The sequence below is a fragment of the Arachis hypogaea genome, chromosome 11 (genome assembly GCF_003086295.3).
Source record: "Arachis hypogaea cultivar Tifrunner chromosome 11, arahy.Tifrunner.gnm2.J5K5, whole genome shotgun sequence".
NCBI lineage: Eukaryota > Viridiplantae > Streptophyta > Magnoliopsida > Fabales > Fabaceae > Arachis > Arachis hypogaea.
In genome coordinates this window covers 134,087,946-134,111,842 of record NC_092046.1, presented here as the reverse complement: position 1 = coordinate 134,111,842, position 23,897 = coordinate 134,087,946, and the positions used below count along the sequence as shown (strand labels likewise).

The 23,897-nt window shown below is 32.5% G+C and overlaps 1 protein-coding gene across 8 annotated transcripts; it reads right to left on the bottom strand.

The window, feature by feature from the left end:
• Positions 1-9,196: 9,196 nt before the first annotated feature.
• LOC112722708 (INCREASED PETAL GROWTH ANISOTROPY 1-like protein 2) lies at positions 9,197-21,833 on the bottom strand. Of its 8 annotated transcripts, none has more exons than XM_072207317.1 (10): positions 21,495-21,692; positions 21,285-21,403; positions 12,957-13,010; positions 11,832-12,546; positions 11,130-11,567; positions 10,896-11,027; positions 10,455-10,636; positions 10,269-10,380; positions 9,816-9,959; positions 9,197-9,737 (listed from the first exon to the last, which is right to left on the bottom strand). In XM_072207317.1, exons 3-10 carry the CDS (start codon positions 12,962-12,964, stop codon positions 9,603-9,605), a joined length of 1,866 nt encoding a protein of 621 aa, XP_072063418.1. In that variant the 5' UTR covers positions 12,965-13,010; positions 21,285-21,403; positions 21,495-21,692; the 3' UTR covers positions 9,197-9,602. The 8 variants fall into 8 exon arrangements, with proteins under 8 accessions (XP_072063418.1, XP_072063420.1, XP_072063417.1 ...); XM_072207319.1 differs by having other exon boundaries at positions 11,130-11,564; XM_072207316.1 differs by having other exon boundaries at positions 12,957-13,107; positions 21,495-21,691.
• Positions 21,834-23,897: the final 2,064 nt, after the last annotated feature.

The following is a 23,897-nucleotide window of genomic DNA, read 5'->3' as shown; positions in this document are numbered from 1 at the left end:
TTGAATTCCATACAATACACTTTTGTCCAATTTTAATAGCTCATAAATATTTTTTAATAAATTTTTTTAATAAATTTATTTAAATTATACTACAAAAAATATTTTATTCTATGCAAAACAATTTTAAAAAATGGCTTAAAAAATGTTAGGAGTACTATAAAAATTTGTAATGTTCTAATGACTTAGGTACTCAAATTTTAAATAAAGTACTCTACATAGTCATTAATAATTTAAAAATTAAAAAAAATATTTTATTCCATACAAAACAATTAAAAATATATTTCATTTATTTTTCTACACATATTTCCTGTCATTATGTTGCCATTGGAATCCTCATATATTTCTAATTTCTCAACCTAACACAATCTTCATATAATTTTACTTGAGATATGTGTCTTATTTTTTGTGATTTGTATAAGTGAGTCAATATATATAAATGGGTAATAAACGTATCAGTACAAGTTTTATTATTGACTAATGATAACTCTATTTATATTAATATAGATAGTAAATCAAATAAATATTTAAATTATTGGTCTCTAAAATTTGAAAAAAAAATATTATTCTTCGTTATAAATATGTTTATTATATTTTTTTAAATTTTTAAAAGCTGTTTTACCAAACACACTTATAGTACTTATGCTTGTTAAAAAATATTTATGAGTTATTAAAAATGGACAAAAATGTATTGTATGGAATTCAAATTGATAACTTATTAATATTTTAAAAAAATCTCGTCATTATTATTATTATTATTATTATTATTATTATTATTATTATTATTATTATTATTATGTTCAAAATAAGTTTTACTATTCAAACTAATGGAAGGTATATCAGTATATGGGACAGGACATAGCGTTGGACTATCCATGTTAGCAACTATAAGAAAAAGACTTTTATGGTTTGGTTTATTTTTCTTACTAATTCGAATAGACGTATATCGAATTATGTTTAACTCGTTTTCCCCTACTAATTCGAATCGATTTGATTCGAATTATGCTATTGTAATTCGAGAGAACTTGATTCGAATTACATGCAAATTTCTATGCTCTTAATTCGAAGCTAGTTGATTCGAATTACTTACAATTGTAGTTCGAATTATATTTATTCGAATTATATTAAAGTGATCTTTGATTGAATGCTGAAAAAATTTTTATTTTGGCTGATTTGGGTAATATGTTTCTCAGCCTGACTTATTTGGGTTTTTTACCCTTAAATTATTAAACTAAAAAAATTAAATTTATGATTAAAATAATTACTAAAAAATAATAAATTCAGATAATTTTCTAATATTTTTTAAAAAAATTAATAATACATATACACACAAAAAAAATCACTAATGTATAAGAAAAGTATTCAACTTTTCATTCAAAAAATTATAATTGCAACTAATTTTAAGGGCAAAAAACCAATATATACCAAGGATAGCTCAAAATTACCAATATCAGCCAAATCAGAAATTCATACCTGAATCAACCAGGACGAATTATTATATAATTCGAATCAATAAGATTCGAATTATACTCTCAAGTAATTCGAATTGATATAATTCGAATTATCTCCATGCAACAAATGAACGTAATTCGAATCAATATGATTCGAATTATACTCATCCAAAAAATCATGTAATTCGAATCAATACGTTTCGAATTTACATAACCTATTTCGAATTCACTTAATTCGAATTACTAGGGGAAGTTTATGTTAGAGAGGTTCGAATCTAGTTGATTCGAATTAGGGCAAGAACCGATTTCCATAGTAATTCGAATCAAGTTGATTCGAATTACAACTGTTTCGGCTATAAAAGGAGTTCGAAGCAAGTTCATTCGAATCAGTTTGTGTTTCTCTAACCCCACCAAATCCCAGAGAAAACGACCAACCTTTCGTACGAGTAAGAGGAGATCGCCTTTTTTTGTCGATGGGGGACGATCCGGGAAGGCTTTATCGTTTGGATGGAGTTGCGCATATCGCCGGTGTCATCAACGACGAGGTTAGTGGTTTATGAAAGCGTTTTATGATAACGGTATTTGTTAATGGTTTTTGATAATGGTTTATGTTACTGTTAGTGGTTTAGGATAGTGGTTTAGGAGAGTGGTGCAGGCTAGTGGTTTATTGTTAATGGTTTTTTATAGCGGTTTATTTTAGTGTTAGCGGTTTAAGCAAGCGGTTTAGGCCATTGGTTTTTGTTAGTGGTATTTGAAATTGGTTTTTTTAAGCGGTTTGTGCTAATTGTTTTGGATAGTGGTTTTAGTGATGGTTAGCGGTTTAGGGGGTGGTTTGAGTTGGTGGTGTATGGTAGTGGGTTTTTTTAATGGTTTTTTATAGCGGTTTATTTTAGTGTTAGCAGTTTAAGCAAGCGGTTTAGGCCAGTGGTTTTTGTTAGTGGTATTTGAAGTTGGTTTTTTTAAGCGGTTTGTGCTAATTGTTTTGGATAGTGGTTTTTGTGATGGTTAGCGGTTTAGGGGGTGGTCTGAGTTGGTGGTGTATGGTAGAGGGTTTTCTTAATGATTTTTTATAGCGGTTTATTTTAGTCTTAGCGGTTTAACTAAGCGATTTAGCGGTTTAGTGGTTAACGGTAGCGGTTTATGATAAATGTGATCATGCATCTGTTTTTGTTAATGGTATTTGCACTAGGTTTGAGTGAGCGGTTTCTGTATAAAATGTTGGTCGTTTGTTTCATTTATCTTTTACACATGACGATTTATTTTCTGCTTCCTTATGAAACATATTGTACATGTTAGTGGGTTGTGCATCTCTTCTAATTATGCGGTTTATGTACTGGCCAGCCTCGTCGTTGCATATCCAGCGTTAGGCGGCAGCAGGGGATGCGTCTTGATGAGAGGTACGTTCCGTACCTGCAGATGGCCGGATTGTACCATCTTGCGAGACTGAATGACAGATGGTTCCGACTAGACGAGCCCCTAGTCAGCGCATTCGTCGAGAGGTGGCGGCCTGAGACGCACACCTTCCACATGCCGTTCGGAGAGTGCACCATCACTCTTCAGGACGTCGCATACCAGCTGGGGTTGCCAGTGGACGGAGATTACGTTAGTGGTTGCCTGACAGACTTCCACCTTTACATTGAGGGTGGGAGACCTGCTTGGCAGTGGTTCCATGAGTTGGTCGGTGTTTTACCTCCCGAGAACCAGGTGCAGAAATTCGCAGTCAACTGCACCTGGTTTCAGGAGACATTTGCAGAGTGTCCAGACGGGGCTGATGAGGAGACAGTTAGGCGCTTTGTCCGGGCCTATATCATGATGTTATTGGGCACGCAGCTCTTTGCCGACAAGTCCGGCAACCGTATACACATCAGATGGCTACCTTATGTTGCTCGGCTTGAGGAGATGGGTCGCTACAGTTGGGGGTCGGCGGCACTTGCATGGTTGTACAGGTGCATGTGCCGAGTCGCCAACAGACATGTGGTGAAGTTAGCTGGCCCTTTACAGTTACTACAGTCTTGGATATTCTGGAGGTTTCCCACTCTTAGACCATCTGGGTATGATGAGATTAGCTGGCCCCTTGCCTCGAGGTACCGTTATTGTTTTGTATTATATATGCTTCTCGTGATTATTTTCGATTATGAAACCAATTTTAATGTTTCTCCTACGCAGATGGTCTGGTTACAATCCTGGGATTAGCAACAAGGGACCTCGGGTACAGATGGCTCGCCTGAAGATCGACTTGTTACAGCCTCGGCAGGTAAGTACGCAGAGCATGTGTATTTCAAGTCATTGTTTCAGTTTATATTGTCCAACCCTTTTAATTTTTATTTTTCCAGTTCATATGGATGCCCTATAGCGCACTAGACGTCATCCAGGTTGTACATCCGGAGGTCTTGGAGCCTCGGCATACGATGTTATGGCGCTGCAGGACGTCCCTGATTTACTTTGCGGTTGTGGAGTGGCATCAGGTTGATAGAGTTTTACCTCAGTTTGGTGGCGTTCAGCCCATACCGTCTCCCGCCTTGAACATCGACTTCTTGATGTCGAAGGATGGGAGAGGAGGTGACCGTTGGTTCCCGGCACAGTACGCTGACTGGCACGTTCACTGGCAGGAGCGTGCGGAGCACATTCTACAGTTTGACATCGTCCCCGACCCCGGTCCGTCACACGATTTCTTGACATGGTGGTATCAGCACGGAAAGAGGTTTCTGTCGCCGGAGATGTTATTGGGGGATCCGAGAGGTATTCCTATTCCAGATGAGGCTACGCAGAGGGGTGCAGGTCGACTTCCAGATATGGACCGGGTCGAGGACGTTCCCGACAGACGTCGTATTGAGCGGAGAGCTCGAGTTGGGACACGTCGTAGCCAGCGGGAGTGGATCGGGGCGGATCTTGCTATGGATGACGTCGAACCCCCAGTTAGGGGTGGCGGGAGAGTTCGTGGTCGTGGAGGCAGGAGGAGAGTGGGTGCTGCTAGAGAGGGTGCCCAGATGCCTATGGGAGGTGATGTTGCGGGGGTTGATAGGGCCCATCGAGCCGGGCATGAGGGTGGGTCGCGTGGATCTGGCATGGGAGATCCGACGACTCACACTGATGCTGGGCTTGGTGGTGGAGGTCTTGGAGATTACTTCGTAGGTGTTCCCGGTGATGATCATACCCTCCAGGAGAGTACTCCATGGGTGAGTCCGAGCTCGATGTTTGGAGACTTGCTTGCTAGTGATGGCATTGTGGCCGAGTTTGGTGGACCGCATTTCCTTGATGATATCCGGACTATCATGCAGGAGGATGAGGCTGCAGCCGGACGGGTTCAGACGACAGGGACACAGGCACCCCTGGATGTAGATCTGAACGAGCCTGCCACGGTAGCTCCCCCGCATCCTTTTGCCATGGGTGGGACCCCAGCATCTGCCCAGACTATTGGGTCACATTCAGTTGCCGGCCCGTCATCGTCCAGACCCGTGCATGCTGCGCGTGTGACCCCGAGACAGCCAGTTCCGGATGACAGCGACGAGTCTATTGAGGATGAGGAGCCACTTATACGGAGGAGTTTCCGGACACGGGTGCCACGCCGTTGCGGCACTGGATCGCACCTATTTAGATGATTTATGGATATTGGTGTATGTCATGTTGTTATATTTATATTGTCTACCTTATTGGTTGGTTATCATTGTTATGGTATGTACGTTGTAGTTATGTTATTTGATGTTATGGTATGTACTTTGTTGTTTCGTTATGTCATTTACTATGATGTATTCCACTTTTCTGTTATGGTATATAGTTTCATGTTATGTTATTCATTATGATTCATCCCTCGCGGTAATGTTGTTTGTTTTAGAAACTAATTTCAATCATTTAAAACATATTCAGCAGAAATATTTGGTCCGAATAACAAGTTTCATTACTAATAGGAAACAACTTAGTACAAAGGAGCACAATGGTTGCTAACTTACATAGAAGACAAGTGCTAATAGATTAAGAAATCTCCTATTGATTTCCAGCAGTCCCGCTGGGGCCTGCGCCTTGTGGACAACTACGCCTGGTGTGACCTGGCTGCCTGCAGAGGCCACATCTCTTTGGCCGGTTCGGATCTGCTTCATCCATGTTGGTGCGGATTCTTGTGGATCTAGGACGACCCTCCCTCGCACGCCTCATATTCGGATCCGGTATAACGGTTGGCCCTGCATAAGGTGGCCAGAAACCCTCCGGAATGGGAGGTGTGAATCCCATCTGATAGACACCAAAAACGGAACTCAGGCGATAGACCTCGTGGACGTAGGGCTGCCATGTAAGTCGTGAATAAGCACAACATGCCAGTGCGTGTGGACAGGGAAAATGAAGTGCTTGGAAGTATCCACAGTCACAAGTCTTAGAACCTAACGAGACCCTGTACGTACCAAGGGAGAATGAACCTGTCGGAGTCGTCTCAGCAACGGTGTATTCCGAGTTATCCCTGTCGTAAACAGTCACCGTGAAGCACCTGGCTGTCTTCAGGTTGGCCTCGATACACTTTACTAGGTATTGACTGAATTGTTGTCCAGTACCCATCTGAGCCTCGGCCTCCCTTCCCTTACGGACAAATAGCTCAGCTAGCCTTCCGTATGTGGCCTTCACCAGCGAGCAAACAGGGAGGTTTCTTACCCCCTTCAGGATTGAGTTGACACATTCAGAAATATTGGTTGTCATGTGCCCGAATCTCCGACCCGCATCACAGTACTGTGTCCACAACGAATACTCGATTCGGTTCGCCCAGTCACACATTGCCGGATTCTCAGAGCGCAGAATGTCAAACCAGTAGTCGAACTCCACTTCAGTCTTCGCATATGCGGCGTTAACAAGAAGCCTCCGGGCATCTTTTCCCTTGAACGTCAATGCAAAGTTCGATGCAACGTGTCGAATGCAGAACGCCCGGTACGCAGCTGGGGGTAGCCATCCCCCATCCGGAGCCTCGAGTGCTGCCTTGATGCCATTATGCCTATCCGAAATAACTAACAGACCCGGCTGAGGTGTCACGTGCTCACGGAGGTGGGAAAGAAAGAAAGACCATGACTCAGCATTCTCACCCTCGACTAGTGCAAATGCCACGGGGAGGATGTTCGAGTTTCCGTCCTGTGCAATGGCGACTAGCAGTGTTCCCCCATACTTCCCATATAGATGGGTCCCATCAATACTCACCAGAGGCTTGCAATGACGGAATGCCTGGATACAAGGGGGGAAAGTCCAGAACAGCCTATGAAAATAAACTTGAGACTCGTCAACCTGTCCCCCAACTCGAACAGGGCAAGTCCTGAGGACGGCTACAGTGCCAGGCATCGTCAGCTGAACTCCTAAAACCCACCTAGGGAGCTCGTTGTACGACTCGTCCCAGTCCCCATATATGACGGCAACGGCCTTCTGCTTCGCCATCCATACCCTCCTGTACGTTGGCCTGAACCCAAATTGTGCGGCCGTGGCATTTTGAAGGACCTTGATGTTCACAGCTGCATCAGCCCTAACCATCGGCATAATGAAGGTGGATATCACATGGTAGTCCAGACTCCTATGGTCGCTGGAGATGGAGCTGGCGAGACATGTATGCGGACCGTTGTATCGCTTCACTTCCCAGATACCCTTCCGCTGTCGGAGACTCATCCGAATGAGCCATGTGCACCCATTCCCAAACTCAGAACACTTTCCCACATACCTCCGATAGTCAGACTCAACGACCTTGTACTGGACCCCTCGAAGGATACTGTACGTCTTCACATTGAACAGCGCCTCATCTTTATCCTGAAATTGTTGGCCAACCTGAAACTCGTTCACACCAGCAGACCCCTCGGTATCTCTAGCGCCAAATCCTGAGGGCAGCAGAGCATTTTCATCCTGCCGCATGGCATCCAGGTCCAACGAGGAAAAATGGGGTGGATACTGCTGTGTGCCAGAACTAGATCCACCTGTAGCCCTTCTCGGAACAGTAGTTCCAACATCATCGCCGCTTTCATCAGCGATCAAATCCGGCTCCACGTCATCGTCATCTGGATCCTCAAACAAACCATCACCAACACCAGCCGGTGTGGGACAATGTTCCTCGGTGGGAATATGTTCCCCATGCCGAACCTCATCTCCAACATTCCCGCCCAGATCGACGGCAAACGAAGGGGACGCAACAGGCTGCATCGGTGGCTCATACACAGGAGCAGAGGACGAAGCAACAGCAGGTCTCGAGCTCGACCCGGCAACTGCGGCTATAGTATTCGCATTCCGGTTTGAACCACCCGAGCTAGATACCACATCAACCAACTTAGCCAACAACTCCGGTGTCCTTACCTCGGGAAACTGCCTACGACAAAGAAACATAACCTGCAAGTCCTCGTTACTGCCGATTGTGGAACAATCAAACTTCACGGTGTCATGGAGCACCGCTGTTGGAATGCGGTAGAAAAACTTCTTGACCCTTTTAACTCCTACGAGACCAAGCTTATCCAGCACACAGCTAACAAGAGCATCGTAGGTGGTTGTTGGCGTCACGATAATACATAGTGGATCCTTATCAGTGAACTTCACGCCGGATCGAGTTTTTCTCTTAATCGACCCTCTATAATGTACCAACACTAGGAAACTCTCCTCACTAGCCATCTCCCCACTTTGTTCACAGCATCATGAGTTCACAGCATATATATATAGCCCTGGTTCGTGCTATATATATATAATTCGAAACAAGTTGTTTCGATTTATCACAACCTAACCTAGTAATTCGAACTAACTAAACTCGAATTCTTAACTTATAATTCGAAACAAGTTGTTTCGAATTATGTTGAAACACAAAATAACCTTGTAATTCGAATTAATAAGACTCAAATTCTTCATACATATTTCGAAACAAGTTGTTTCGAATTACCTTATATTGTTACCTTCATAGTAATTCGAATCATATTGATTTGAATTACTTTAAGTCGTTGCATGCACATAATTCGAATGAAATCAATTCGAATTACTTGATATCATAATTCGAATCTTATTGATTCGAATTACATAATAATTGGTCCTGGTGGATACAGGTGAAGATTTTTGATTTGGCGGATTTAGGTAATTTCAAATGCTCCTTGGTTTATTTGGGTTTTTTGCCCTAATTTTAATTATTAGTTTAATTATTTTATTATGATATATTTAATTATTAAGTTAAAAAATAGGTAAATTAATATATGTAAATATATAAAAATTAATTTAGTGACAAATTTTTAATATTTTATATTTAGTATTTTTATAAAAAGAAATTATGGATTATTATTATCCTTTTTTTTTTGTTTTTCACTTTACAATTTATAGAGAGCATGATTAGTGCTTGGGCATCATTATTATTTTGATAAAAAAAAATTTCAATGAAAAGGTGATTTTTTGTTTAGTGTATTTAACAATTTTTTAATAATAAAAATAAAAGTATTAAAAAAATCAAAATTTTTTTTTTTAAAACTATAATTTACATTTTTTTTAAAGATATTTTTTTTAAAAAAAAATATTTTTTACATAATAAATAAATAAAAAAAATATTTTTATATTATTATATCCAAACATAATTGATAGATGAAAAGATCTTTTTACATGAGATACTCAAACATAAAACTACTTTTATTTTTTTATAAAATTAAAAAAAAAACTAAAAAAAAATCTATTTTTTTTAAAAACTCACCCAAATAAACCCTTAGTAAACGCTTCAAAATGTTCTTTACAAGAACTACATATTGAACATCACTGCTATAAACTAAGTAAACATTTAGTTATATGAACCTGCACACAGTAAACATTTTTACTCGTAATTATTTGTTGTTATTACAGCAATAAACACAAGTACATACACCAAACAAATTCACTGTTGAAATTTAATAACACTGAACTAAAATATCCTATTCCTAGATTGTGACATGTTGATATTGGAAGCTGCTAGTTTGTAACCATTTTGATAGCATATTAGCCATTCCCTCTTCATAAAGATCAACCTCATCTCATGCATGATTGTGATGTGAATATGTGGTGTTTCTCCATTTTTGTTATCTCTTCTGTTTTGGGACCATTGGAGGGAGATAGATAAGGAGGAAAAACAAAAAAGAATAATAGTAATGAATGTTAGTATTCCAGCTTTTGGTGGTGACAACCAAGAGTCCAAAAGGGTATAGTAGAAGAAAATCAATGGCTTTTCATGATGATTGCCATTGGTATGCCAGCCAAAAGTTCTCTAGACCCTGCTGCAAGGTGTCCCGGCACGCGTTGCCTTATCTCTTCGAAAGCGCACAGTGTTTCCGAGTCTAGGCCTCCAGCAAACTACAACAATCAAGATGTCAAAAAATTTAGTATGAGTTAACTCGAGAGTTTGATACCCGTGCAGATGTCAAATGTTACCTGATGAGCTCTGTATGCAAAATGAACACCCTGAAGCAGAAGAGAATCTTGGCTAGATTCTCTGTCTGTGTTCCGGTTGGATTTGAGCTCCATTGTCACTCTTTTCATGTACATCTTGGCTAGAGTCATGGAAGCCTGCTTTATCTGCATGAATTGTGTATTTATTTCATCAAGTTTTATAATTGCAGCTTTGAAGTTTACTATATGAGTGTGAAATTTGTGAATACACTTTACTGTTACTAATCTACAAAGTTAACAATTGAAGGAACAATATCTTCCAAGATAAGAAATGATATATCTCTAGATAAAGGAAAATACATGTTATTTGAGATAATCATCACTAACTATAACTATTCCACTACTACCAGAGTAATGATAACCCTAAAGCAAACCATTTACCATTTCAATCTTTGTTCTCACTTGAGAGTAAAAATATGTTAAAAATAAATCTACCTTGCTCATTATCCCCGAATCAAGCATCCAAGCGGTTGGAATGTTGTACGCTTGGTACGAACGCATGACAGAATTTCGCAGCTTGATTAACCTCTGTATGCTCAGTTCAGACCTATCACAATGAGATGAAATAAGGCATAAGAAGATTCTTAAATAAGAATACTATTATCTTGTCATAACTCTTACTTGTCTAAGAGGCTGGCCATTTTTTTCAAGGCAGCTCCACATGGAATGTCGGGGTCATCCTTGTAGGAGGAAATCTCCTGTTCTAATAGCTTAAGCTCCCGATACTCAACTGCAGCCTCTCGCATCGCATCAGCTTTCTTCTCAGGCCACTTGAAATGTTTCAAGACAGCACGCTCATCCACCTGTAGAATACATAAAACAAAGCCAGTAAGAAGCAAAGTAGAAAAATTCTATCCATTTTCAAATATTACAATCCTTGATTTCCAAGTCAGAAATCACAAGACACTAAACTGTTGCACCAAGGCTCAGCCTCTCGGAAATTCTTAGAAATTCTATTAAAACAATGATTTTATAGTAATTATAATAACTAAAAAATGATTAATGAAGTAACATAAAGAAAGCCATTGGCCCACCAGATCAATAATTTTCTGAGAAACGTACCAATGAGGATAGTTCACCATCAAGCCAATCAACAAATTTTAAGACTTCTTCAATGTCCATGTAGGCTGCATCTTCCACCCTTTTGATAAGGTCATTGATGAACTCCCCTTTTGTTTCAATGTCTACCCTTATCTGGAAAGTATGGTAATTCATTAGTCATCAACAAGCAGTACATAATTTTGAAGGAAAAAAGAAATAGGAACTAGAAAGTGTAATAATCACACAATACTTAACTGCTAAAAGATGAGCTGAACGGTTCTGAATTTCTCCGACAATGCTACTGTGTGCACTAATAGCTACCGGTTGCGGATGATTCAGAGGCCCTTTTATGTCTCTCTTCATATCATGATTCTTTAAGGAGTGAAATAATTCAACAAGTGGTGGGGCCTTTTGGGCGCTAGCTAACTTTGCTAAAGGCCGAGACGGCATTGATGGTGGCAGCGGAGGCGGAGGAGGTGGTGGCAAGCACTGGTTTGGTGGAGACTTTCTCTCTATACTTTTGGATTCATTATTGACATGAATTGTTGCTGTTGGAGACGGTATTGAAGAAGCTTTACGAAAAATCGCTTCAGGAGTGGCTTCTTTTTTCACTTTAGACCTTTCCAATTTGTCAGCAATGAGTTTCTGTATGTCTTTGAATTTGGGGCTCTGGTGTTCTCCAATTGCCTCCTTCTTCATTCAGCAAAAACCAATCAAGTTCATAAAAACACACATGTATTATCTCATTTTTGTTCCACCATATATGAATTGAAAGTTAAAACCATTGAAATAAAGAAACTATTTCAGAGAGTGATTGATGACTCATAACACATGGATTAACCACCCTTTATATCATAAAGAGAAAAACAAGAAAAGTAACAATGAATTATGACACATTCCATGCTTTTTGAGGTAAAACACATCAAAACAAAACAAACCAATCAAAGTTTCTCATACCTTGCCACTGGTACCAACAGCTGCTACCATCTTAGCTTCAGCAGCAGCAAGATCCTCACTGAGCTTCTTGTTCTTGGATTCAAGCTCCACATTCAAACCCTTAACTCTATCCAACTCAGCCTTCAAGGCCACCACCTCAGACTTCAAATCCTTGATCAAATTCTCACTCAACTCAAGCTTCTCCGGCAACTCTTTCTCCTTCCTCTTCACAACACCATCAGCTTCATCTTCAATTCTCCTACTCAACCCTGAATCCCCAATCACCCTTCTCCTTGGCCTAGCAAACTGTTCCACACTACCATGCTGGCTCCTCACAAAACGACCAACAACAACCTTAGCTTCCTCAACTGCTTTCTGAGACCCTAAAACCACAACCTCTTCATTTGGCTTAGCCTTATTGCTCAACACAACGCCCCTTTTGGCTTTTGAATTGTTCTTCATGTCTGGTGGCACTGACTTGGCTCTTTTCGATGAAACAACCGGCACAACCCCATTAACAACAGATTCAGGTGGTGTCTTTGGAGATTCTCTAGCCTTATAAGAACCCCTCAAACGTGTTGTTGGTGATGGTGATGAACTATGCAGGGACCTATCATTGTGCTGCTTCGACAAGAAACTCCTTGCTGTTGTAGGTGGTGATGGTGGGGGTGGTGGTGAAGGTGAAAGTGAAGGTGGCATTTTCTGCTTCATTATTTCTGTTTCAGTCAAATTGGGTCTGAAAGAGGAACACAAAAAGTTTCAAACTTGAAAGGTTGACAGAAGAAAAAAGCACAAAAGCAATGACCTTTGTGATTGTGCTTGTGTTGGGGTGGTTACTGAGTTGTAGCAGAGAAAAATTTAGAAAATTCAGAAAAGACAGAAACTTTATGCGACACCCGTGTGTGAATAGAACCGAACAAGGATGAGACAATCAAAGGATGTAATGTTATGGGGTCTCCATGAATGGCTTGAAGTTTCAACCTTTGAACCTTGTTCAAGTGACCCACACAATACAAAGTACCACTGTGTAATAAAAGGAGAAGAGCTTTGTTTTCTTCTCTTATTTTTCTTTTTCTCTTAATTGCAATTTCGCATTGACTTAGAATTATTTAATTAAAATGACACTAAAATAAATAAATAATTCACCTGTTCATCTTCTTCTACATGAGGAAACCTTGCTGATTTTTAAATTTGTTACTCCTAAAAGAAATGTGAACAGACACGGTGACCCATAGTGCATAGTTGGATATTGCTAGAAAAAGAGGTAGAAAATTCCACTCATTCTTTCTGTCTTATTCTGCATGGCACAATAGCACATGATCCCACTCCAATATTTATTTATTTATTTTTATTTAATTTATATTTGCAATCTAATCACGTTTGTTGCACTTCTATGCCATTTTTCTCTTGTTTATAACTTTATATTATTAGATTTTAATTTATTACATTTTTTAAACTAAAAAAAAAGACCTTCCATTCGGATGTAAATGCAACTTTAAGATGAAGGAAATTACCAATGTGTGAAAAATAAACATTATTGTCTCTTTCTCTTTATAAAACTCACAAAAATCACCTATATAAAAATTAAACAACTACTAATATTAATAATAACAATAATAAATCCAACTTGCACATAATTAATTATTTCTATTCCTTTCATTTTTCATTGTTTTAATGAATTAACATTTTGATTATACTATGTGACCTGAAATATAGGACACTGAACAGCAATTAGCGGTTGTAAATGAGTGTCCAATTAGTTCTATAGGGCAAATCCAGGTAACAGCCTAACTATTGATGATGATTGCAATATAATGACTGAAGTGGAAATGGGTCCCAAAAGTATAAGCCATTGTTTTTTAGTGCAAATGGGAAGAATTTTTCAATTGTTGTTGGGCCCTCAAATTGGCAATTACTCTCCATGTGAAATCAATATCTTTGGATTACTTAATATATAATATATAGTATCCAATCCAGTGTGGTGTTCATGAGTTTGGAGCTTCATCATTATCATTAGTTGGTATATTATTCTTAAATCAAATACTAAACTTTAATTATTTCAGATACTAATAAGGTGTGTCTTCTAAGGTGAAATTTGTTTGAAGTGTTGTCTTGTTTCAACAGTGGACAGAACACATTGTATTCCAAACGGTTGTTTGATTTGGTGAATTATTTTCTAAAGCAGGTAACCATTAAACCAAGTATATTTGATTTCAAGACAAGTTTGATCAAAGGTTTTGTCTAGCATTTTTAGCTTAAACAACAAGCATAGATAATAAATAACCTCGATGATTGGTTTTCATCGATTTAATTTTGATTTATTAATTAATAATATTATTTTATCAACTCATTTTAGAATAGCTATTTAGAAAATTAACATAATATGTTAGTTACTTACTTACTTTGACATACATATACAAATTAAATCATAGAGGAAAGTATTATTTTAGTTTATAAAATTTTAGTTAAGTAGTAATTTAAAATGTTATACTTTTGTCACAAATATTTTATTTTATTTTATTTTTTAGTTAAATTAAAATTTATTTTTCTAAAAATACTCTTTCTCTTTTTTTTTTACTACTTTTTCTTTTAAATTACTACAACTATCACTATAATAACTATAATTATGCTTTTTGTTGTCATATAAAAGAAAATTATAATAGAAAAAATATATTTAAAATAAGAATTTAATTTTAACTAGATAACTAAAATAAAATAAAATATATAAGACATTTGATAAGAATAGAATATTTTAAATGTTAAGAATGAAATTATGATTTAATTTAAATGTTAAAGAATGAAAAAGTATTTCATCCTAAATTATGTATTTATAATAATAATAATCCAAAAGTGTGGGTCATGTATGAGCAATGCATTTTCGTATTTTCTAAAGAATTTAATAATAATATTACTTACCAATGAATTATAGCTCAATGACATAATCTTTTCATACTCATGTAGAGGTCGCTAATTTGAGTCTCATTTTTAATAATAATAATAATAATAATAATAATAATAATAATAATAATACTTAAAGCAAAAACCAAATTCATATATGTATTGGGAAGAGAATGCTTTGATTAGGGCTGAAGGGAAGAGAATGTCACTTATAAGCCTAGAAATGATTATCTGTTTAATAAGGGATATGGATATATACCTAAGCCTTAAATGTCATAATCAAAATTTATAGGAGTCGGTTTGTGTCCTATTCTTTTCCTTATCTTACTCGGGTAACTACCATTTCTATGGAGCATGGACCACTAATTCAAGCAAAACACATACAAAGGAATCAAAGACAAAGAAAGCAAATGAGCTAAGATATTCAAGGATTTGTTGAAAGAGTTAAAGCAGAAATTTGACATATTTTTTGGCAGACTAGTCTATATATATGATGACTCATCAGTGATGAACATGCCCTTCAGTGCATTATTGTGATAAAAGAAAGGACATGTATATCAACAGACAACAAAGATTTTGTTATACGGCTCCAAAAATAATTAAAATACCTTATCATTTAATTTCTAGGGGGTGCTTCTAATATTATTCAAAAAATTTTAGGACGAGTAGTTTTTAGTAATTTTAATTATTATTTAATCAGTATAAATATTAAATTATTTTTAATAAATAAATCTTATTAATTTATATGCATAAATTTTGATAAATATAATAAATTAAATTAATTTATGTATATAAATTCTAATAAATATAAGTATAAATTAAATATTTATGTATATAAATTATTATAAATATGGGTACAAATTATTACTAGTTAAATGTTGATAAAAAATGATAATATTTATTAGTTATGTAATATTGTTGTATGTTAATATTTTATCTGACATTATTGTCATACAAAAAGATTTGTATGTGAAGAGTGTTTTTTAGATAGCATTTATTTTGAAGAACTAAAATTGAGACTGAAAGACTATGACTTAATAGTTAATACTAAGATTTAGTATTGTATTTAGTAGCTAAAGACTAGAATTAAAATTTCAGTCTCGTAATACAAAATTTTAGTTCTTTTAATATTTTCAAAAACGAAGATAGAAAGTTTAATAACATTTCTTCCCAAAAATTCTCTCATTCAATTTTTTAATTTTTCATTATATCCCTTCTTTTAAATTAGGATTTTTAGTTCTCTTCCACCACTCTTCTCCTCTTTCTTCTTCTTTTCTTCCTCTTCTCTGTTTTTATTTTTTTTAAATGGATATTTTTTTATATTTACATTTCCATTGTAATCTTGTTGCCTCGCTCTTAACATCAGCTTCTTCTTCTTCTGTCGCCGCCGCAATTGTAGTTGCAGTTACCATGAGATTCGATGGTTATGTCAGCACACAACTCTCTTTTCTTTTTTATATGTCTTTATAGATTCTATCTTTTTTCTTCTTTTTTTTTTTCGATGGCATAAGAAAAAATTATAGTTTTGTCTCAAATTTGATTTGTGGTCATATTTAGCATTTTAGAATCTTAACTTTACGAGCTCAGTTTGAATTTATAATAATTACTGTGTGTACAATTGTACATGATTGATTGTTTGTAGGCTTGTGTCTTATTATACCTCAAAAATTTAATTTTTTTTTATCAATGGTTTTAGTTTTCTCATCAATACTTTAAGTGTTTTATTATGCCTCTATTTATTTTTTTTTAATTAATAGAGACATTTTAGTAATTTTTTTTCAATTTTTATATTTATCTTTAATCAAACATGATATTAAGATATAATTTAATTTTGTACATTATAATCACACAATACAAAGATTTAATTTAATCTTTATCTTTCATTCTCTATTTTACAGTTTTTATCTCTCAATCTTAATCTTTCTTCTAAACACATGTTTAAGAATATTTGTTAAAGTTGTCTAAAGTAAAATTTTTTAATTTTATATATATATATATATATACACATTAAAAAGCATTAAAATTTTTAAAAAGATATTGTATTAAATATCTTAACAATAGCAATTTTAATTCTATAAATAAAAGTACTTTTTTAAAAAACAATATAGAAGATAATGCATGAAAAATTTAGATTATAAGTTTATAACAAATACATGAAAAAATATACTAAAAAATATGTTGTCACGCAAATCATGGTAGGCCTAGGATCAAGAAGCACTTTTGTGAAAAAAAGAATTTCCACACACAAAAAGATGTGCGTCTCAACTCTCAAGTCTCAATAATATCATCCAATGGTATATATACATTTGCTTTCCTTTACTTTAGGAGTGGTGTTAGCAAATTCCAACAATTAACAGTTATGGTGCTAATAATATATTAATTAATAATTGATAGCGGCATATATTGCACTCTTCAATTAATTTACGGTTTAAAGGAAAAGATAGATAAAATGTTAATAACTATAATTTGCATCAAAAGACACAAAAATGAAGTGGGTATCTTGAGCCAGACACTAATTCCTTGCTTAACGTTTCTTAAAGCAGAAAAAATAAATAATCTCACTGTGTAAGCATGTTTCTTTATTACTTTAATAAACATAGAAGTTGGGGATAGAATTCAAGTGTTTGTCTCTTGGGGGGACGAAAGAAGACATATCTACAATGCAAATTCATCATCCACTTGCTTGTTAAAGTTAAACTAATGCATGGTGCACACATGTTAAAGAATCTAGCCAGGTAGGGTCTTTTTTTGTATATTATTATCCTCTCTTTAATTTTTGCTATACATTGTTATACGGACAAGTTACATAGATAAATTATTTAAAAATTAAATTTATGTAAATATAATCTTTAAAAACAGATTATATCCTAAATTAATTTTATGTAAATTGTTACATTTTATAATAGTTTATTATTTACACGTAATTCATTATACGGATTATATCCAAAACACACATAATCATAATTCGCTATATTCTATCTCAGATTATGAATAAAAAATACAAGATATAAACCGCCGCATCTCATTGCGATTTAGGACCAAATGGTGAAACATAATTCACTAGAGCTGGTCGCGAATTATCATCTTTATAAATCGTTACTTACGTATTGAATTTTTTTAATAAATTACTTTCTTTAAGTTAAATAATTTCATAATTTTATATTAAATTTTGGTTTAATTACTCTGTTAATTCCTATAATTTTACTGAATTTTCAATTAGATTTCTATATTTTTTTTTCTTTTTAATTGGATCCCTATATTATATCATATTTTGTAACTAAATTCTTATTGTGACAAAAACGTTAGAATTAACGGAATATTCTGTTTAACTGTACAGAATATTCCGTTAATTCTAACATTTTTGTCACAATAAGAATTTAGTTACAAAATATGATATAATATAGGGATCCAATTAAAAAGAAAAAAAAATATAGAAATCTAATTGAAAATTCAGTAAAGTGTTAGGTATATTCGTTTTGTTTAACGAAATATTCTATTAATTCTAACATTTTTATCACTGTAGGGACTTAATTACAAAATTTAATACGGTATAGAAACTCAATCGAAAAGAAAAATATAGAGATCTAATTGAAAATTCAGTAAAATTATAGGAAACTGGCAGAATAATTAAATCTTAAATTTTTATAATAAAAAATTAAAATTTAATTTTTGTTATTTAAATAAAATTTAAGATAAATAAAAATAAAAATAATTTTTTTTACATAATTTATGTAGAATAGCATGTGATATATATTGATATATATAATAATAATATATAGGTGTATAATATGTACTAACTATATATATAAATTATGTTGAATTAGCTATAAATTTTATTCAGATCACTTGATTTAAATTTATTTAATCTAAAAATTCATACATATGTCTTATTCATTTTTTAAAAAATGTTAGGATAATTCTAAAAAAAAAATTTGTGACTTATTTTAGATGTAATTAATTAATGTTACGAAATTATTATTATTATTATTATTATTATTATTATTATTATTATTATTTAGAATACATTATACAACGATTAAATTTTTAAGTGTAGTATGAATATTCTTATAAATATTTAGAGTCATTTTCCAACTATAAGTAAGAAAAATTAGAGCATCTCTCTTAAAATTACTTATAGAATATATGATGACGTACTCTAATTAGTATAAGGTTTAATGTAATATACAAAATAAAAAATGATATAATGTAATAATAATTTTATCACATTAAATAATTATATCTAAATAAGTCACAAAATTATTTTTTATGAATGGTTCTAACTCCTAAGCATTTTTTAAAATGGATAAAATATGTGTATGGATTTTTTACTTAAATAAATTGACATCAAGTGATCTAAATAGGATTTGTAGCTAACTCAACATGATTTATGTCTATATTTCAATAGTTAGTATATACTATACATCTATATATTATTATTATTATTATTATTATTATTATTATTATTATTATTATTATTATTATTATTATTATTATTATTATTATTATTCACCATTTGATCAGATTACAGATACAGCAGTTTATGCCTTGTATTTTTCATTTATAATGGGCGATACGGTGTAGTCGATTATAACAGCGTATTTTGAGTGTAATTTGCAATACGCTGAAACAGATTATGTAATCTGTTTTCAAAAGTTACATTTGTATAATTTGATCTTTAAATAATTTACATTATGAAAGTACGAAAACCTATTTTTATTTAATTCTTTTATCTGTTTAAAATATGTTTTTAATAATTAAATACATTAACTACTCTTTTCCTCAATTATTTCTTTTGTAACTTTTATTAGTCAGTATTTTTATATGAAGTTATATTAATTAAATGTTATATGTATGAAAGTATATTTAATCTAATAAACATAAAAATAAATAAAATAAAATAATTATTATTTAATTATATATTTTGCATTTAGTCTAATGAATATCATAAGTTGCTAAAAGATATTCAATACTATATATTACAATTCTTAATTAAAGAAAAGAGATAACAATACTAAAAAAAGTTGTAATATTCAATAAATATATCCAATATTTTGTCATTGTGTATTTAAAAGACTAAAGAATTTATTATATAGACGTACTAAACGGTGTAATATTATATATATATATGTATTATAATCAATCTCTTAATATGTATCCTTAGCAAGACTCTTATTAGTTAATTAAAAATTAAAATCAAAGTAATTAATTAATGCATGGGTAAGATGATAAATAGAGAAGAGCTAGGCCTTACATCAATTTAGGAGTGAGTATTAATAACTCCTTCTTTTTCATCATTTTATATATACATGTCTTATTTAAAAGATTCAAACTATTCATTGAACAATTGGAACCCAAGTCTTAAAATAATAAAAAAAACTTTATTGAATATAATATTAGTTTAATTATTCTGTTAATTTCTATAATTTTATCAAATTTTTAATTAGATTTTTATATTTTTTTTCTTTTCAATTAGGTCTTATAATATTTTTAATTTTATAATTAAGTTCTTCCTTCTGTAAAAAATATTAAAGTTAATTGAATATTTTTTCGCAAATTGAAGATCAGGTATTTATAATTAAAAATCTAACTAGATCTTTGATTGCATGTATTTTAAAAGAAATATTTGATTAATTTTAATGTTTTTAATATATAAATAACCTAATTACAAAATTAAAAATAATATGTAAAAATTTAATTAAAAATCTGATAAAATTATAAATATTAATAGAATAATTAACCCTATAATATTTAATAATAGCCTTTGAATCCTTTATAGATTGAATCAAATTAATTGAATTCTGATCATAAAATCAGAATAACAAGTTGGCTTCAAAAAGAACTTGGACACGCACATCATTAAGGTGCATATTTTTATAATAAACAGCTTAAAGATAGAGGAGGAAAAAAATGCATACATACATGTTAATTAAATGCTTATCTGATGAATGAACATCAGAGTGTAGCAGAAATCAGTGTGCCGAAATTGGAGTGGATAGAGATCATTTGGTTTGGTTTATATGAACATGAATTTGAACATAGCTAAATGTAAATGTAAAATTAAAAGGGGAACCCGTGAAATCCAACATGTGAAGGTACGTGGTGGCTTTGCATGAAAGTGAGAGAGAAATAAAAATAATCGCAAACTATTGTTGCCACGTATTCTCATAACATTATGGCAAATAATAAACACTACCTTTACTTAATCACATGTTTGTTCCTCTTTAATTTCTTTCATTCAGGACCACCTTACAAATAAAACAATAATTCTTTCTTCAACTTTATTTCAATTCCCTCTAGCTATTTATCTATTTTCAGAAACCTTATCTACTATCGTGTGTTAATTATTCGTTGCATTCATATGGTAAATTATGTTTTATATATCTCACTTAATTGTAACAGAGGTTATTAATAATGTGATTTTCAATTTGTTGACCAATTTTATAGTTATTACTTATGACACTCAAGTCTACAGCTTCCACTCTTTGATTAGAGGTATATTTATTAATTAAGAGTCCATATATAATTAAATTAATTCTTGTGAAAAAACTAATTAATTAACCAAATATATATATGTACCTGCCAAGGAACTTTCTGATGAATATTTCACTGCAATATTGCATGTTCTTTAAACCTTAGCCAATGAATTCAACTTGCAATACCCTTCCTTTGCTCTGAACAAATCTTGAAATCACCATCTACACAAAAAAAAAAAAAAAAAAAAAGAATATATCATTATCAATTGCATGTAGCAATTAATTAGAAATATTCCATGGATTATGATCAAACCTGGAGGGGAAAAAAATGCACCTTGAAGCTAAGCTTTCACCAAATATATATTGCAATAATGAGTCTATATAGAGAGTACTAACTAGCTACTTGTCTTATATATATGTACATGATTTCTTCTTTGCAATCGATAATGGTAATGACAAAGAAAATAAAAGGAGATGTAAGATGGAGAGAAATTAAAGGTATGGTTATGTGGGAAAAGGGTGTGGTAGTGGGGTGTTGAGTATATAGAGTGATTCCCTTTGAAGGAACACTTAAAAATATATGCAAGAAAACAAGTTCCTAAGCTTTCACTTGTTTTGTTTGTTGTCACTTCACATCACATAAGGTATGTCCATTCTCTCATTAGTTAATCTTAATCTTCTTTTAATTAATCAATTAATTGATGCCCACTATTCTTTATGTCTTTGAAATCCCTTGTCTCTTCTCAACTTTGCAACTTGAATACCCAGGCTTATACTATAATAGTATATTGTATCCCTTTATTTGTTACAATAATATAAAAAAATTAATTTTGATGGACCAACTGCGGTAAGTTCTTTTATTTAGGATCAGTTTGGATTATTAATTTTTAAAAAAGATTTTTTTAATCGCTAAAATTTATTCATATTTAGATAGATTTTTTAAAAAAAAAAATTAATATTAAAAACGTATTTTATTTATGCTTTTTTTAAAATAAGATATTGTTAATTTTAGAACAAAATGAATAATTTATTTTTTTAATAAAAATATTTTTTTAAATATGTTTAAAACTTAATTAAAATATTTTATTTTTTATAAAAAAATATTTTTTTATTTAAATAAATTAATCCAAACTTACACATAGTTATTTAATTATACTTGTTTTTTAAATAATTATTTATATATTGACGGTCAAAAGCGATTATTTTTACTAATGTAACAATATATAATTAAATATGCGAATAAATTTTTGTACATTGTTAATATATAAAAATTAAATTCTAATATAATTAAAGTGTGAACACAATTCATCGTATATATCCCTTCTTTTTCAATTTTGTGGTTGGTACGTCAAACTAATTAGAAGTACCTTAAGATGGGAGACATCGCCTGAATTGATGTCATTATCAAAAATAGTTCTGAATTTTGTAACAAACTCTTGAGAGTATATCCCTTTTGTTGCAAATTTTCTCTATATGCTACCAACACCTATTTGTCTGAATGTAATACCACTTTTATTAACTCATTGACCATTTTAAGTATGACAACAAAAAACTACTTAATTCATCATAGTTGAAATGATTTTATGGTGATTTCATTTCACAACCGCTGCTTTTAGAATTTACTTAGCTTAATATCTTAGGCTGTATTTGTTTTGAGAACAGGATAAAATAAAATACTAAAAATAAAATATAAAAGATAGAGACATAAAATTTTGTGTTTTTGTATTTTATTTGATAATATATTAGAATAAATTATAAAAATTTAATAAAAAATATAATTATAAAAAATTAACAAAAATAATAAAAAAAAATAAAAAATAAGTTATGTCTTTTGTTAGTGTTTTCGTGTCCTTTCTGTTAGGATAGACACAAAATATACTAATTTAATATTCCTAAATATATTGTCTCTATTTATGTCTTTTCTGTCAAATATAATTTTATATTTTTATATCTTCATCTCAGTATCCTATTTTTATAAACAAACACAACCTTTAATTCATGACCTCTCTGTATAGAGCTTCTTATATTATATTAGATTTTGTTGGGAAATTATATCTTCATTATATTTATTACCTTTTGGCCTAATAGTAAACTTTACTCCTATATTACAATGCTTTATTGCAAAGAGTATAGCTAAAAGAGGGTATCAAACTTTTGCACTAACCATATATAATAGAACTTATTTGATTCTAATTGGTATTTGATTTGAAGATGATGAAATTGTACATTATTTGCGCACTAAGTTATCAAATTAAATTAAAGATGAACATCACATATAAGACTGAATTTAAATTACCACATAACCACACTATAGTATTATTGGGCCCTGAATTATTTTCTCATGCATATTTTGTATATTTTAAGCCAAGCAGTTGACCTAATAACTAAGTGGCACAAGCATTTTTACCCATGGATAATTAATTGGTTGATTTTGTGCTCATCGGCTCATCGCCATAGGGATTAGGGACCCATGTCAATTCCTATTATTTAATTTTTCTGCATCTTGAATATTTATGGAGATAATATTTAATTTGATTTCTAAAGTTACACTCGAACTTTAATTTAGTCTTTAAAATTTTAATTGCCTCAATTTAGTTTCTAAATTTTTTAATTAACTATGTGACAAAAAATTGAAATTCGAAATTTCAGGACCAAATGGAGTATTTTTTCATATTTATGATTTTATTGTCAATTATAAAAGAAAAAAGTTTTTTTT